General features: G+C 37.0%; 1 protein-coding gene across 2 annotated transcripts in view; it reads left to right on the top strand.

Annotated features, from left to right (window-relative positions):
• Positions 1 to 9,494, top strand: part of dy (transmembrane protein dusky) — an 84,618-nt gene extending 75,124 nt beyond the window's left edge. The window contains exons 3-4 of one of the 2 annotated variants that reach the window (XM_073979529.1): positions 7,663 to 7,846; positions 7,925 to 9,494. In XM_073979529.1, the coding sequence (XP_073835630.1) occupies positions 7,663 to 7,846; positions 7,925 to 9,462 (1,722 nt within the window). In that variant the 3' untranslated portion in view covers positions 9,463 to 9,494. Of the gene's footprint in view, positions 1 to 7,662; positions 7,847 to 7,903 lie in introns of both variants that reach the window. The other variant, XM_073979528.1, reaches the window with a different exon arrangement.
• Positions 9,495 to 16,088: the final 6,594 nt, after the last annotated feature.

The following is a 16,088-nucleotide window of genomic DNA, read 5'->3' as shown; positions in this document are numbered from 1 at the left end:
TAAGGACAATGATCTGCGAATCTGCACATGGAATGTCAGGACTCTGTACAGAGCAGGTGCAGTTTGCGCACTGGCGGATGTACTTGGTAAGTACTAAGCTGATATTATCGCCTTACAGGAAGTGCGATGGAACCGGGCAGACATACAAATAACAAACTAATACGCACTGTATTATAGCTGTCATGAAACGAAACATGAGCTAAGTGTTGGATTTATGGTAAATCGGAGGCTCAAAAATCTCGTCTCCAGCTTCACCCCGGTTAATGAGAGAATTGCAACAATCCGTATAAAAGCAATGTTTTTTAACATTAGTCTCATGTGGGCCCATGCCCCGACCGAAGAGAAAGATGAACAGGCCAAGTATATATTCTACGAGCGCCTAGAGGGAGCATATGACCGCTGCCCTGGCTATGACATTAAGATTGTTCTAGAAGATTTTATTGCCAAAATTGGGAGAGAAAATATCTTTGGTGCCACGATCGGAAAGTTCATCCTTCATGAGATAACATCCGGCAAAGGAATCGGAATGAGGCTGATCGATTTTGCAGCGGAAAAAAAAACATGGCAAAGAATAGCCCACTCACTTCAAACTGCCGCAAAATCTGTGCTTGGGTACCAAAAACCACCACCTAAAAATTAGGAGTGGCATACAGAGCAACCCTGCATTCAGTAGCAACACTAATCGCGAAAGATAAATATCGAGAGAAGAGGAGAGAGATTTCAGAAGAAAAAAGAAAGAGCAAGAAAAACGAGAGCGCGAGAAACTCGAGATGTTCAGGAGTCAGAATGAAGTCCGAAAATTTCACCAGATTGTAAAACACCAGACTACCCTTCAGTCTGGTTCAGGCACATTCTCCTGCAAAGATCAATAAGGGAATCTGGTAACTGATACAGATAGCGTACTGAGGATCTGGAAGGAGCATTTTATCAAGCTCTTAGTATCGATGATACACCAGAACAAATCGCAAACGACGACGTTGAATGTCTTTCACCTAGCCAAAGCGAGGTCATGACAGCAATTAATCGGCTGAAAAACAATAAAGCAGCAGGAGCTGATGGGCTGCCCGCCGAACTGTTCAAGACCGGTGGCGAAATGCTGATAAGGAGTATGCATCAGTTAATTACCGAAATTTGGTAGGAAGAAAGCATACCCAACGATTGGAACCTCAACCTCCTATGTCCCGTACACAAGAAAGGAGACAAGACGGTGTGTACAAACTACAGAGGCATAAGTCTGCTACCAATCGAATACAAAGTGCTGTCGAGCTTACTGTGTGAACGTTTAAAACTCATGGTCAATAACACAATCGGGTCATTTTAGACGTGGTAAATCGACAATTGGGGTGCCACCGTGGTGCAATGATATGCACGCCCGCCTTGCACGCAGAAGTTCGGTGGTTCGATTCCCCGGCCAGGCAACATCAAACATTTTTCAAAGGTGGCAAAATTGCTTTTTTGTCTGGGGTACCACAAGGGTCTGTCCTTGGGCCTCTCTTATTCATTCTATATTCGAATGATCTTCCGCGTCTCTTAAATTCTACGACTTGCTCCACTTATATATTCGAAGATGATATTTTTTTGCTTTTCAATGGCAATCGTCATTTTCCAAACTTACTTGAAATTAACATTAATTCTCATTTAAATTCATTTGTTCAATTTGCAACACAAAACTCATTAAAAGTCAATTCGTCGAAAACTAAAGCGTTGAACTTTGGCATTACTAACCGTGTTTTACCTTCATTTGATCTCTTCATAGGTAATGATAGTATAGAATTTGTGCAACAACATAGATGCTTAGGCATAATAATCGATTCTGAACTATCTTTTAAAAGTCATATAGATACTTTAACCGGCAAAGTATGGGGTTCATTACATAGAATTTATGGTGCCAATTTATATTTACCCTATCGAATCAAGATAACACTGGCAAATTCTCGTTTGTTTTCACAAATATTGTATGGTCTCGAAGTTTACTCGGGGTCTACTGCCATGAATATTATTAGATTGAAGCGTAACGTAAATACTATCACGCGCCTCATATACAATGTAAGTCGTGATAGTCATGTTTCTTCCTACGTTATAAAATTCCTTGGTTGTTCTTTTGATATGTTCATAAAATTCCGTTACCTTTTTCGTTTTACAAAATGATAAAAAGTGAAAAACCTCCAGCATTAAGAAGAACCTTCGTCTTTACGCGTTCTTCTAGAAATCCTCAAATATTCATTCCTATGATTTGGAAGAATATTTTTTCAAAATCATTTATCGTTAGAGTAGCACGTTGCTGGAATTTTTTACCGCTAGAACTGCGAAATTTTCTCTCACAGCAATAATGCATTCCGCTTAAAAATTTTGAGGCATTTCCATTCCCTATCTCAAAACTAATTTTGTTTTTATTATTATATTACATAAATCGAGTTATAGCTCATTGGACAAAATTTATCTTGTTCTAAGAATTTTGTTTTTTGGCTGGGGAGCCAAGATTACGAGTGTATTTCGTGTAAATTGAAAGAATTATTAGAAAATTTATAGTTTTATATAAGTTTTGAATTATATAATATATAAACTCAGGTATTCTTTGTCATGTATACAAATTATTTGGCCTTTAAGGCTTTATGTTATACAAATATGAATAAATAAATAAATAAAATACCCTCAGTAATGTTGGCGACATTTCCTGAGTATTTCAGCCTTGAAAACTTCTCCACAATTGGTGTCCTAAGACACGTCATTTGAGCTAAATATGAATCGGAGTGCACTCATTGATATGAGAGAAGTCTCCCTTGTCCCGTATGGGATGTTGTGGAACAATGTTTGTTTTGTTAAATCGACAATTGACCAAATGTTCACACTGCGCAAAATACTGGGGAAGACCCACGACAGATCGACACTTATCACCTGTTCGTCGACTATAAGGCCGCCTTTGACAGCCCAATTCGATCAAAGGTGTTCCAAGCCATGTCTGAGTTTGGTATCCCTGCAAAACTTATACGATTATGCAGGATGACATTGGTTTATACAAGATCAGCTATTAAAGTTGGAAAGAACCTCTCGGAACCTTTTGAAACAAAACGAGGTTTCAGACAAGGTGACTGTCTATCGTGTGACCTATTTCATATTGGAAAAGGTCATATGAGAAGCGAATGTATATACGTATAGAGATAGAAATAGCACTATATACAATAAGAATATAATGTTTCTGGCCTACAATCTTACAATCTACCAAACACTGATACTACACGTACTTATGTATGGATCTAAAGCATGGGTACTTGCGAAAGCAGATGAGGCAGAACTTGGCGTGTTTGAGAGAAAAATTCTTCGAAATATTTATGGACCAATATGCATTCACGGTGAATACCGACGTCGCACAGTGTTGCCGCTTGGACAAAAATAAAAAATGTGATGTTAACTTTACATACGTTTATGTTTTTTTCTTACAGTAAAAACATCAGATACAACGAATCTGAAAGAATTTTGTCGATATGGGCATCCATAATGAAGTTATAGCTCTTTAAATATGAAAAAATATTTCCCAGATATTCTAAAGCGATAATCATATGAAAATTAGACGACATTTAAAATAACATTTTCTAAAAAGTTTGTTGATAACACTGGCAACATTTTTAAGGTGATCTTGTGCAAACAATTCGAACTGAGAATTTTTTGAAAGTACAGACCCAAACGACAAGAGGCCCTAGTTGGGTTTTGTTGTGTCAGATCCAGCTCGGATATTATGGTTAAATATTGAGTTTTTAAAGAAATTCGGGGCTATATATCTGAAATCAATGTGAATCTTTTGCTGACCTCTGAAGCAAATTTGTAGATAAGGACAAGAATAAAATATTTGGAGAAATGATGAACTCGAAAAACTACATTTATTGCCTCAAATTTCAAAATATATGCAAAAATTCCACAATTTTTATACATTTCGCACCGTATCTCCAAAACCGTTAATTTTTCTGAATATTTTCTTTTAGAATGTAATACACAACTCTTCAAAACATGTCATTGTTGTAAAAAGCCTCTATGACGTTGTGTTCAGTACATTTTTCAACGACGATTTAAAAAAAAAATGTAAATTATGTGGCGACATCCGAAATGCGAGAATAAACTGTTGGTGTGAACTGTGTTTGAAATACGTGTTGTAAAAGATACGATGCAAGACACCGCTGAAACAACATGAAGTAAGCATTTTAGAGTTTCAGAATGATCCAAAGAATTGTTGAGAACTTTATTTGGAAGATTTTTGCAAAAGGCTACTTGGTTCAACTCCCAATAGTTTAGCCGATACTGACCAGAATTTCAGCAATTATGCAAAATTTTCTATATTTTATAGATTTTGATGCCCTAGATGGAGTTTTTCTTGTGTTTTTTTTTTTTCAAAAGATAAGTTCTACTTGTTTAGGGCTACAATATTGCTAAAGACAGCAACGCCAAATTCCTATTCGTTTCTGAGATAAAGGCCTGATAAATGCAAAAAAGTGTAGATTTAGCCCGGTTTAGATGAGGCCATAAAATCCCTACTAGGGTTTTTGTAGTCTAAATATGTACTTTCAATAAATGGATACTAGAAGATGTTTGCATTTTCAGTGTTGCATAGTGTAATATTAAAAGTTTTGGATGGAGATTTGATGGGTGGGCTATAAATAAAAAAATTTAGTACAAAAAGTTGACATCAACTGCACATGGGCAAAGTACCGTTATCAAGAACTAAAAATTTAAATTTGATAAACAAAGTATAAATTCTTAATATTTCGTAGAGTATATCTTTTGATTGCCACCTTGGCTCTTGATTTTCGTTAATTGGAAATCTCTTCCGAAGCTAAATGTGTAAAAACATTCTGCCCATCCCTGCAACCTTCTGAGATATATCGGTTCAGATTTTATATAGCCCCCATATATATTTTTTCTACAACTTGTTCAATTTTGATCGAATAGCTTTCAAATGTAATACGTAATATTTTCTTAATCCCCTGAGTAGCGATACCGATTTTCACAAAAATCGGTTCAGATTTGGATATAGCCCCCATATATATCTTTCCCCGATTTTGCTATAACTCTGTCAATTTTAATCGAATAACCTTCAAATTTGATATGAGATATTTTCTTAAGTCCCTGAATAGGTTCACCGATTTTCGTAAAAATCGGTTCAGATTTGCATACTTGTGGAAAAATTCATCAACCTAGATCAACTCTTTCTATTTTTGTCCACTTTTGTGCGTCGTATGAACCACGAATTATACTAGCCGACCCACATCTCCAACGATTGCGTTGGCTTGGCCAAGATGCCCCCGCCAGAAAGGTATTTGAATACGAGCCACTCGAAGGTATACGCCCCAAGGGAAGGCCAAAACTCCGATGGAAAGACAATGTTGAAGAAGATATCACAAAACATGGCGTCCAAAATTGGAGAAGTAAAGCAAAAGATCGGTGCGTTTGGAAATCTATTCTTAGTTCGGCTTATGGAAAAAGACGTTCTGTTTAATATAAAAGCCATCTGAGTAAGTAAGTAACATGGGACGGTTATGCTACAAAAAACCGTTAAAAGGAAAATTGTTAGTTTAGCGAAGATCTATCATATCCCAAAAGCTGGCATTTGTATCAAAGATATGATTGAGGATGCAAGCAGTTTTGGGTTTTGTAGGGTATTGCGAAAAAAGTTCATGAAAGGTATATATTGTTACATCTTGTTTGCCTTTGGTGATATCCAAAATACATTTTATACCGTTAAAAGTTAAATTCTAAAGAATAGAAATCTAAATAATTTGCATTAAAAAAATAATTATAAATGCCAAAATTATTCATATTATGAAATATGTGGGGATGGGGCGCCTATGCCAGGATGGGCGTTGGGTGGGTTAATGTGAGAAATATGTCGGGTTTAACTTATATTGTTTATGTTATAGATATAACACACAAAAATGTGAAGTCAAAATCAAATATTATGCCAAACGTATCGTATTGATGTAATATTATATCTTTTGGATCTAAATTCAGCAAACCAACTTCAATTGAATGCTAGGATATGTTTGTTTTTGTCAATTTTAGTATAATTTTTGATTATACAATAGATAAAACGTTCCTTTATTGTAACATTTTGATATTTAAGGAAGGAATGGGGCAGCTTTGCCACATTTTAGACATTTTGTAAATTCTCTAAAATTATATTGTAAAAACAAAATTATAGACATTTACATATATATCAAAACTTATAGCCAAGATATGTTTATATTTTTTTCCAAAAATAATATTTGAAAAAACTTTACGGTGTTGAACATTTTGAGCAAAAACGTGGCACAGCCTCCCCATGTTACCATATTTCTGAAGTTTATATAGGAGTTTTCATAGCGAAATTTCTTGGCGAATATATTTGTAGAATATTTTGATCATTTTATAGGAGAAGGGAGCACAAAGACCTCTTTAATGAGCCGCATGAGTTTAATAATATGAAAAATGTAATCAGCGACCCAAAAACATAAGTACCGGAAGTTGGGTGAAAATTTATTCGTTTTAGATTTTTGGCCAGTTTTTTTTTTTGGGAAATTTGCCACTGTGCATGCTATAATTGTATCCTGTGTTGATTATTGAGGCCTACTGCTATGATACTTAGGTCTATCGATCGTGTTATTGTGTTTTTTGCAGGCAGAGGGAATACCTCTGTCAGCATAGCTGACTGATACTTTTTTACTTGTTCTAAGAATGTTTCTCCAAGGTCAAAACCCTTTAAAAGTATGTTTTCCACCTTTTTCTCCTGTTCAGACCCATGGATACCAAAGAATACTGATATATTTCAAGTATATTATATTTTCGCAATAACCAAATATTTTATTCATACTATTTCATGGTATTTCACTGTGTGTGATTCCTCTGATGATGTACATAAATATGTATGTGGTAATTTATAAGAACCTGAATAACAAATGTTTTGTCCATTCACTTATCGCCGCCAGCTAAATTGCCAGTTGCAATATTGTTTTTGTGGCATCCACCAACCTACTGTCACAAAATTCTTCATGTTTGATTTATTTGATGGTGATTTTACTGCGGAGAAGAGCCAAAGAGCGAAACTAATTTAGGACATTGTGTGTAAAAAATTGGACATTTTAACAGCTTTCATGGAAACAGGTTGTTTGGTCAGTTGCTGTGTTTGTTCTCTTCCAAGGAATCGCACAAATGAAAGTTATTCGTCGCATTTTTCCTTGTGGGTTGAAAATGAGGAAACAAGTTTTCAATTTCAATGGGGATTCTTTGATGCCGACATTTACACACAAAAAAGGAAAAAATCAAACTTAAAAAATGAAAGGGTTTCACAAACAGCGTGGGAATTTTTGAGAAAGTAAAAATTTGATTATAACCTGATAATCAATAATGGTCGGGTACATGAGTATGATGAGAATGATGGCCATTCAATTATTATGCGAATATTTTTCGATATGGGGTGTTCAAATGGGGAAAGTAACATTCCAACACAAATATATCAATTTCCTTCATTTAAAAGTGTGATTTATTTAATTATTAAGTATTTGTTGAACAAATATTTGGAATTTAGATAATACCAATACCAATTTTCGTAATGATGTCTTATTGACTTTTAGTACACTTTTTTATATTTGGCAAAAGTAATATCTTATTTCAATCCTGTGTCTTCTTTTTTCCTTTCAGATTGCCTTGGCCGATGATGGTGACGTTGTCAAGGGTAATGAAGAAATATCCGATCACGACAATGAAGTTGATCAAGTTGCCTTAGAATCGGAACCAGAGCCACAACAGCAACAACCACAAAAGGTGCACTATCAACATAATAAACAACAACAAGCTCAGCCACAAGGACCCGGACCGGCCAGAAGTAAGGAGTTTGTTTAAGATTAAGCAACCGGAACTGTGATAATTTTGTGAATAATAGCCACTTTCTATGTTATTACAGGCAATAATCAAGGTATTCCCTTGGCATTGGGACAACCCTTCGGCCCACCACCACCTCCATCACAATTGGCCTATCAGGGCCCACCACCACCATTACCGCCACAGAGACCTCCACCAGCTCCTGTCCATGTGCCCCAGGCCTTGCCCGATTTAAGTGTTGGCGCATCGAGTACCAATGAAATTTGGGCTTCACCAGTCCAAGATATGGCCAAAATTATTTCCCTAGATGTGAAATGTGAAAAGAATGGCATGAAAGTGTTTGTCCAATTCGATAAACCCTTCTATGGCATTGTCTTTTCCAAGGGTCATTACAGTAACATGAACTGTGTCCATTTGCCCTCGGGATTGGGACGTGCCTCGGCCACTTTCGATATTGGTCTGCATGAATGTGGCACTTCAGGTAACACGGAAAATGGACTTTACGGTTATGGCCATGAGTCGGGATCGGGTACCTACTTCGAAAATATCATTGTCATCCAATATGATCCTCAAGTCCAAGAAGTGTGGGATCAGGCCCGTAAACTGCGTTGTACCTGGCACGATCAATACGAGAAGAGTGTAACATTCCGTCCATTCCCTGTCGATATGTTGGATGTGGTAAGAGCAGACTTTGCCGGTGATAATGTGGGATGTTGGATGCAAATCCAAGTTGGCAAAGGACCTTGGGCCTCTGAGGTATCTGGTTTGGTAAAGATTGGTCAAACTATGACCATGGTGTTGGCCATTAAAGATGATGACTCCAAGTTCGATATGCTGGTAAGAAATTGTGTGGCCCATGATGGTAAGCGTGCTCCCATACAACTGGTGGATCAACGAGGATGTGTCACCAGACCTAAGCTCATGTCGCGCTTTACAAAAATCAAAAACTTTGGAGCCTCAGCTTCGGTACTGTCCTATGCCCATTTCCAAGCCTTCAAATTCCCCGATTCCATGGAGGTCCACTTCCAATGTACCATACAAATTTGTCGTTACCAATGTCCTGACCAATGCTCTGATCCCAATCTCCAAGAAGTCCATCATTTACAAGTTGGCCCAGAATCTCAATATGGCCCACCACCACCACAACTCCATGTCGATACCTATCATGTAGGCAGTTCCATTGGTAAACGAAGAGATGAACGTCGTGTTCAACGTCGGGCTCGTGCCGTCGATCCTAATGAACCTCAGGTTGGTCTGAATCGCATCATTAAAGTGGTGTCCTCAGGCGATTTAACATTTGCCATTGATGAAAATGCCAATGCCACCGCCTCAGCTGCTGCCCAAACAATGGTCTTCCCTGCCCGGGAAGATGGTCTAATTTGTATGACAACACCTGGTTTTGCGATAACTCTCGTCATACTTCTGGGTATTTTGGTAACATCGTGTCTCATTTCAGCAGTACTTTATATACGACTAAGGCCGTTCTCTTCAATTTCCAAGAAAGAACGTGCCGTAGCCTTTACAAATCCTCAGTTGACAGGAACATTACCCGTAATACAAATACCTCCACCACCACCAAGTCATCATGGTACTCTATCAAAGACTCGAACGCATACATAGACTTTTAGTACAAAACAAAACACACAAAAAAACGAAAGAAATTGAGCCGAGAAATCAAGGTGTTTTTATAGTCAGAAAAGTGGCGGGAAGCAACTGTGTTGCTACCATTGACAGCCACCTTTTTGATAGTCTTAAACAATAGTTTTTGGGCATGGCAATTAGATTGGGGCGGGTGATTTAAAGTGAGCGAGAGAAATTAGGTCTTTACTATTGACTTTCGATTTAATTTTATCCTGAATACGGTTTCGGGCAGATACACTTCCAAAAATATTAAAAAAATGTTTCCTGGCTATTCAAAAGCATTTCAAACCTCTGCTATATTTTCCGTTTGATGAGACTCCTTTTTAAATGTGTTATTATTGCCACAAATTAAATATTACAGAATATTCATTTAAAACTTCTGCTATTTTTTATATCACAGTTCAACTATCTTAAGTGCAATTTTATTCTATACGTGTTATTACCAAATTACAAAGTTTAAGTTTTATTTTCCAATAATTCACACAGCAACTTACAAATCAACCTACGTACACATTATTTTGACAAGGACGTATCCCCCTTAATAAGAAGTTATTCATTCTATGGTCACTACAAGTCGACAAATAAGTTGAAAAAATTTTCTTTTTTAGAATTATTGAGGGGAGTTTATGTTCAATTTTACACATACTCTTGGTAATGATTGTGTACATTGAAGGCATTGAAATATTTGCCAAATGTGAGAGGTGACACTTAGTAATTATTAAAAAAGATAGTTTTGCCTTCTAAAATGTCAAGAAATATGTTATTATTTGAGTGCCTAATGGTAATGCAGAATGTAGCTTGTTTACGTTATTTATTATTCGGGTTATTCGGCTTATGTGGATTCTATGTTTTGCTGGACATTATTACGTCTATTTTAATTAAAAAATTTGCCAAATAGTAAAAAATCATGCAAACAAAAATTTTCACGCTGTTTTTAGATTTGTTTTCAACGAAATACATCTTATTCCAATCATTTCTTTTTTAATTTTTAAAATCCGATGTCTAGTAATTCCTAGATATCATTAGTAGCTGAATACAGTGCCTTTTTATTCACAAATCTTTCAATAAAATCTGTTCTTCCTTTATTGTATTTTTCCAAATTTATATACCGTCAGCATTTATGCTAACAAGGGTATATACACTTTCATACGGCCAAAATGTAACTCATCAAAATATTGGTTTTAGACCCCAAGTATGTTTGGACGAAATCCGTCTCAGACAATTTGGAGTTGATTTAGCAATATCCGCCAGTGTGTCTGCCTGGCTGGAGCGCACGATAACTCTCGAGCGGAGCACCAATTCGGTCCAAAATTTGGCGTTCGTAATTTTTTGTTTAAACTTAGTTTTACCTTCCGGTACCTCACCCACAAAAGTTCGAAAATGTTCGGAAAATTTGTGAGCACGATAACTCTTGAAGGATGTAACCGATTTGGTCCATACCAGGCTTAGATGAGGTTCCAATATGTACTCAATCCCTCCACTCCTTCCGGGATCTCCCCCACAAAAGTTCGAAGGGAGTAACCGATTTGGTCCATACATTGCACATCGTGAAATTTCTACCAGACTTAGATGAGTTTCCAATATGGACCTTAATCCGTCCACTCCTTCGGGTGCTTCCCACACAAAATTTCGGAAAAGTTCAGTTTAGGACCAGCTCTCGAATCGCTTTGATTTTTGTTGCAGCAACTTGCATTCGGTGCCTCAGTTACGACGATAAATGTTTTTTCAGGGGCAAGTCCATATTTCTTGGGAAAACAGCCCGAATGTGGTCCAAACCCCTATGGCACCATATGTAGTCGTTGGAGTGCACGATAACTCTCGAACGTATCAACCGATTCGCTTCAAAATTTGGCTTTCGAAATATGTTGTCCAAACTTAGTTTAAGTTCGAAGATGTGTTATATCGCTCCACTCCTTCCGGTACCTCCCCCACAAAATTTCGAAAATGTTCGGAAAATTTGTGCGCACGATTACTCTTGAAGGGAGTGACCGAGTCGATTCATATTTTGCACATTTTAAAATTTGTAGCAGATCTTGACAAGGTTCCAATATGGACTCCATCGGTTTACTCCTTCGGGTGCTTCCAACACAAAATTTCGGATATGTTCAGTTTAGGACCAGCTCTCGAAACTCTTTATTGTAGCAACTTGTATTCACTATCCCCCATACGACGGTACAAGTTTCAACAGGGGCATACTTCTATACTTCCTGAGAAAATAGCCTGAAAGGTGCAAACAAACCCTATGACCCCGTGTGTAGTGGTTGGAGCGCAAGATAACTCTCGAACGGATCTGCCGATTCGGTCCAAAATTTGGCCTTTGTAATATTTTCGAAGATATGCCTTATCGATCCACTCCTTCAGTTAATTCCCCCACAAAAGTTCAAAAATGTTCGGAAAAATTGTGAGCAAAATGTTCGGAAAAATTGTGAAGGGAATGACCGATTGGTCCATACTTTACACATCCCAATATATCTACCAGATATAGATCAGTTTCGAATATGGACTATGTTTGTCCACTCCTTCGGGTACCTCACACACAATATTAAGGCCTGCTTCGATTTTTATTGAAGAAACTTGCATTCGCTGCCTCAATTACGACGGTAAAAGTTTTTTCAGGGGCAAGTTCATACTTCTTAAGAAAACAGCCCGAAAGGTTTAAAAACCCGCTATGACACCATATGTAGTGGCTGGAGAGCAGGATAACTTCCGAACTGATCAATCGATTTGGCCTTCGTCATATTTTGTTCCAAATTTAGTTTCAGTTCGAAGATGGGCAATAACGGTCTACAATTTCCGGTACTTCCCCTCAATATTTAAAAATGTCAATAAAATGGTATGCACGGGCAACCAATTTGGTCCAAATATAGGATCTTCTAATATTTTATCCAAATTTAGTTTAACATCTAAATTGGTCTATATCGGTGCTCTCCTCAGGGTACCTCCCGCCCAAAGTTCAACATTTGCAGTTTTGGGTCTGTTCGAAGATCCTTTGGTAATGTATACCGATACTGTGCATTATGGTCCTGTTTATAGCGATATTATGTTTTCGTGGGCAAGTCCATGCTTCCTGGCATACTGGCCCACTGAAATTACTAGTGGGCGCGATATCTATCGAAAATATGTGACTCCCAAAATAAGAACCACTTCCATAATGGACTATGTCGGAATAAAGGAATAAGTACCTCCTTCTCAACACTTTTGAACTCTAATCCTAGTCCGCATTTTTGTCGGCAAGTTCAAGTGTACAAAAAGGGCCACCAAATTTTTAAAATACCCTGAATACATTCGATCTGTCCGTAGATGAAAGTTTCAATTCACATAGGCTGCGGGTATATCTCTGCCGACTGATACTTTTTTACTTGTTAGTATTAAATTTAATTTGTGTACATATCAGTCCACTTCTTCCCACACAATATTTCAAAAATTTTCTATAAAATAATTCCCACGATAACTCTAGAACGTATCACAGAATTTTGTCTAAAAGTTGGTACTCGTAATATTTCTTCAATGCATAGGTCAGGTTAAAATACGTTCTATATCGGCCAACTTCTTCGGGCACCTATCACCAGAGCTCCGAAATGCTCGTTCGAATTCGAGTATAGAAGGGTACTAACTCGATTTCGAGGTGGCGTATTCCTGCAAATAGAAAAAAATATCCGGGTATACTCTATTTATTTATGCCAATCGAATAAGAGCGCATATGCTCTGCTCGTTTTCGAGTGGAAGTAAAATACGCTAGAAATCGAACAGATTCCACTCTAGCAAATCGGAATAAAAATAAACTTATTTTTTTCACTCAATTTTATTGTTACTATATTTCAAACATTTTAATTACCACTCTTATTTTTGAGTACCCCTACGAGCGCTGCATAAAAGAGTTCAGAATAAACTTCTTATAAAACTCGTACTCTTTGAGTACTCCCTCCCACTTACAAATATGTTTCATATGAGAGCAAAATCGAGCACATCGGGGCACTCCTACCACACAAAATTCAAAAAAAAAATCTTGAATCGTTTTGCAGAAAATAAAAGAAATGGTTGGCCCAATAACTATTGAAAGGAATTGCTCCCAAAATTTGATGCAGTTCCAAGTTGGATTATGGCGGTACATTCTTTATATGAGTGATGTTTTTTATGCTACCACCTTATATATAAGATTTTATCTAATCTAATACATAAAAAAATTATTTGAAATTTATTTTCAACTTAATGCCTAAATGGCGCTGGTGCAATTGTATCTATTGTAGTAAAACTAAAATTGAAAAAAACTTCCATTAGAGTCTTAATTAGGACGATAACTTTTATAGAATTCGATGAGTATTTTATATAAGACTAATAAAATTCTATGTATAAGGTGATTCGATAAAAAACCTCATGCACAAAATGACTTTCTGGTCTAGGCAGTACCGCGTGTTGCCAGGCGCCATTTGATTTTTTTGTTTTTGACAGTTTTTAGCCTAGCCTACTCAGGAGAGTTTTTCATACGACTATGTGTTGCGTTGACTGGAAAAAATCACTTTGCAAAAATGGAATTTACTTGTGAACATTTTCGTCCAATTATTTTCACAGCTATCGACGTGCATAATCACGGCAAGAGTGATTCGATCAAATTAAATCTTTGAATGTCGATAAAGGGCCATCGAACAGCACTATGAAAAACTGGTTTAATGAATTCAATCGTGGCCGACACTCGCCAAAAAACGAAAGTCAAAAGTCATATTTTTTCTTCCTATATATTAAAAATGGCCAAACACAAATAAATAAACTATAAACATACCAAAAAACTAAAAAAAAAATCGAAAAAAAATGTTTTCAAAAAATTAAAATTTTTTCAAAAATTAAAAAAAAAACTCCTTGGGTTTTTATAAAACTCATATACTCAAAAATGACCATTTGTGTAAAAAATCTGTAATTAGTATGGGAAACGGTATGGAAAAACACGCATTTTTACCCATGTAATTTCAATAAATTTAAAAAAGTGTTAAACATAAAATAGCTCACTTCCTGTAAACGCTACGGTAATTTATTAAAACGGTTCTTAAAAGCAATAATCCTACATTGCCTAATAAAGAAACAATGAACGCAATATCTTTTATAGTTTCCGAGAAATAGCTATTTCTTTCTTCAGAAATTTGCAAAAATTACGCATTTTCCAAAATTGGACAAATATTTTCGTCTTTAGGAGCACGCCTCGCTCACACCTTTCAATATTTTGACCTAATTATACCCTCAGCCTGTAGGCTGAGTCGATCTAGCAATGTCCGTCCGTCTGTCTGTCTGCCTGTCTGGCTGGCTGATGCGCACGATAACTCTCGAACGGATCAATCGATTCGGTTCAAATTTTGGGTATCGAAATATTTTGTACAGATTTGATTTAAGTTCGAAGATGGACCATATCGGTCCACTCCTTCAGGTACCTCCCCCACAAAAGTTGAAACCTGTTCGGAAAAATTGTCCGCACGATAACTCTTGAAGAGAGTAACCGAATTAGTCCATACTTTGCACATTGTGACATTTCTACCAGACATAAATAAGGTTCCAATATGGACCCTATTGGTCCACTCCTTCCCACACAAAATTTAGCTTAAGTGCAGTTTAAGGCCTACTCTCGAATCGCTTTGATTGTTGTTGCAGCCACTTGTGTTCACTACCCACATTACGGCGATATAATTTGTTTCAGTCCAAAGTCCATACTTCCTCAGAAATCAGCACGAAAACTGCAAACAACCCATATAATACAATGTGTCGTAGTTGGAGCGCACGATAACTCTCGAACGGAATAACATATTTGGTTCAAATTTTTGATTTAAGTTCTAAGATGGGCCATATCGGTCCACTCCTTCCGGTACCTCCCCCACAAAGGTTCAAAATTTTTCGACAAGATTGTGGGCATGATAACTTTAGGATGGAGTAACCGAATTGAGTCAAACTTTGCTATTGGTAATATTACTTTCAGGCATAGATCGGGTTCTAATATGGACTATATCGGTCCACTCATTTGGGTACCTCCCACACAAAATTTGGAAAAAGTATAGTTTAACAACTCCTCTCTGATCTTATTAATTTGTAATGCAGCAGGTTGCACTTGCGGCCCCTGTTACGACGTTGTAATTTTTTCGTGGGCAAGTCCATACTTCCTGAGATAATGACCCAAAAAGGTCCAGAAAATCCTACCGGCAGCACCTAAACTGGCTAATGTGTAAAATAACCCTTTAAGAGAGAAATCGATTTAGCTCAAACTTTGTAAATCGTATTATTTCCTACAGATTTGTATTAGGTCCGAATATGTACTACATCGGATCACTCCTACGGGTACACCCTACCCAAAGTTTGGAAAACAAATGCAGTTTAAGGACTCGTCTTGGATCATTCTGAATTTTGTTGCAACATGTAGTTTTTTGCGGCCCTTTCCATCCTGGAAAATTTTCCCAACAGCTCAAAAACCTACAGAAGTATCGCGTTAACTTTTTATTTTTCGGGTACGTGGCTGAGGGTATATCTCTGCCGGCTCAGCTGACTGATACTTTCTTACTTTTTTGGTTTCCTTAGTTTTAAAATTTTTACCATCGAATCCCATATAGAAATTAACAATAGGTGACAACAAA

This window comes from Musca autumnalis, unplaced genomic scaffold (assembly GCF_047663935.1).
Source record: "Musca autumnalis isolate F117 unplaced genomic scaffold, ASM4766393v1 scaffold_3, whole genome shotgun sequence".
Lineage (NCBI taxonomy): Eukaryota > Metazoa > Arthropoda > Insecta > Diptera > Muscidae > Musca > Musca autumnalis.
Note: the sequence above shows the minus strand (reverse complement) of the source record. Positions and strands in the feature narration are given on the sequence as shown.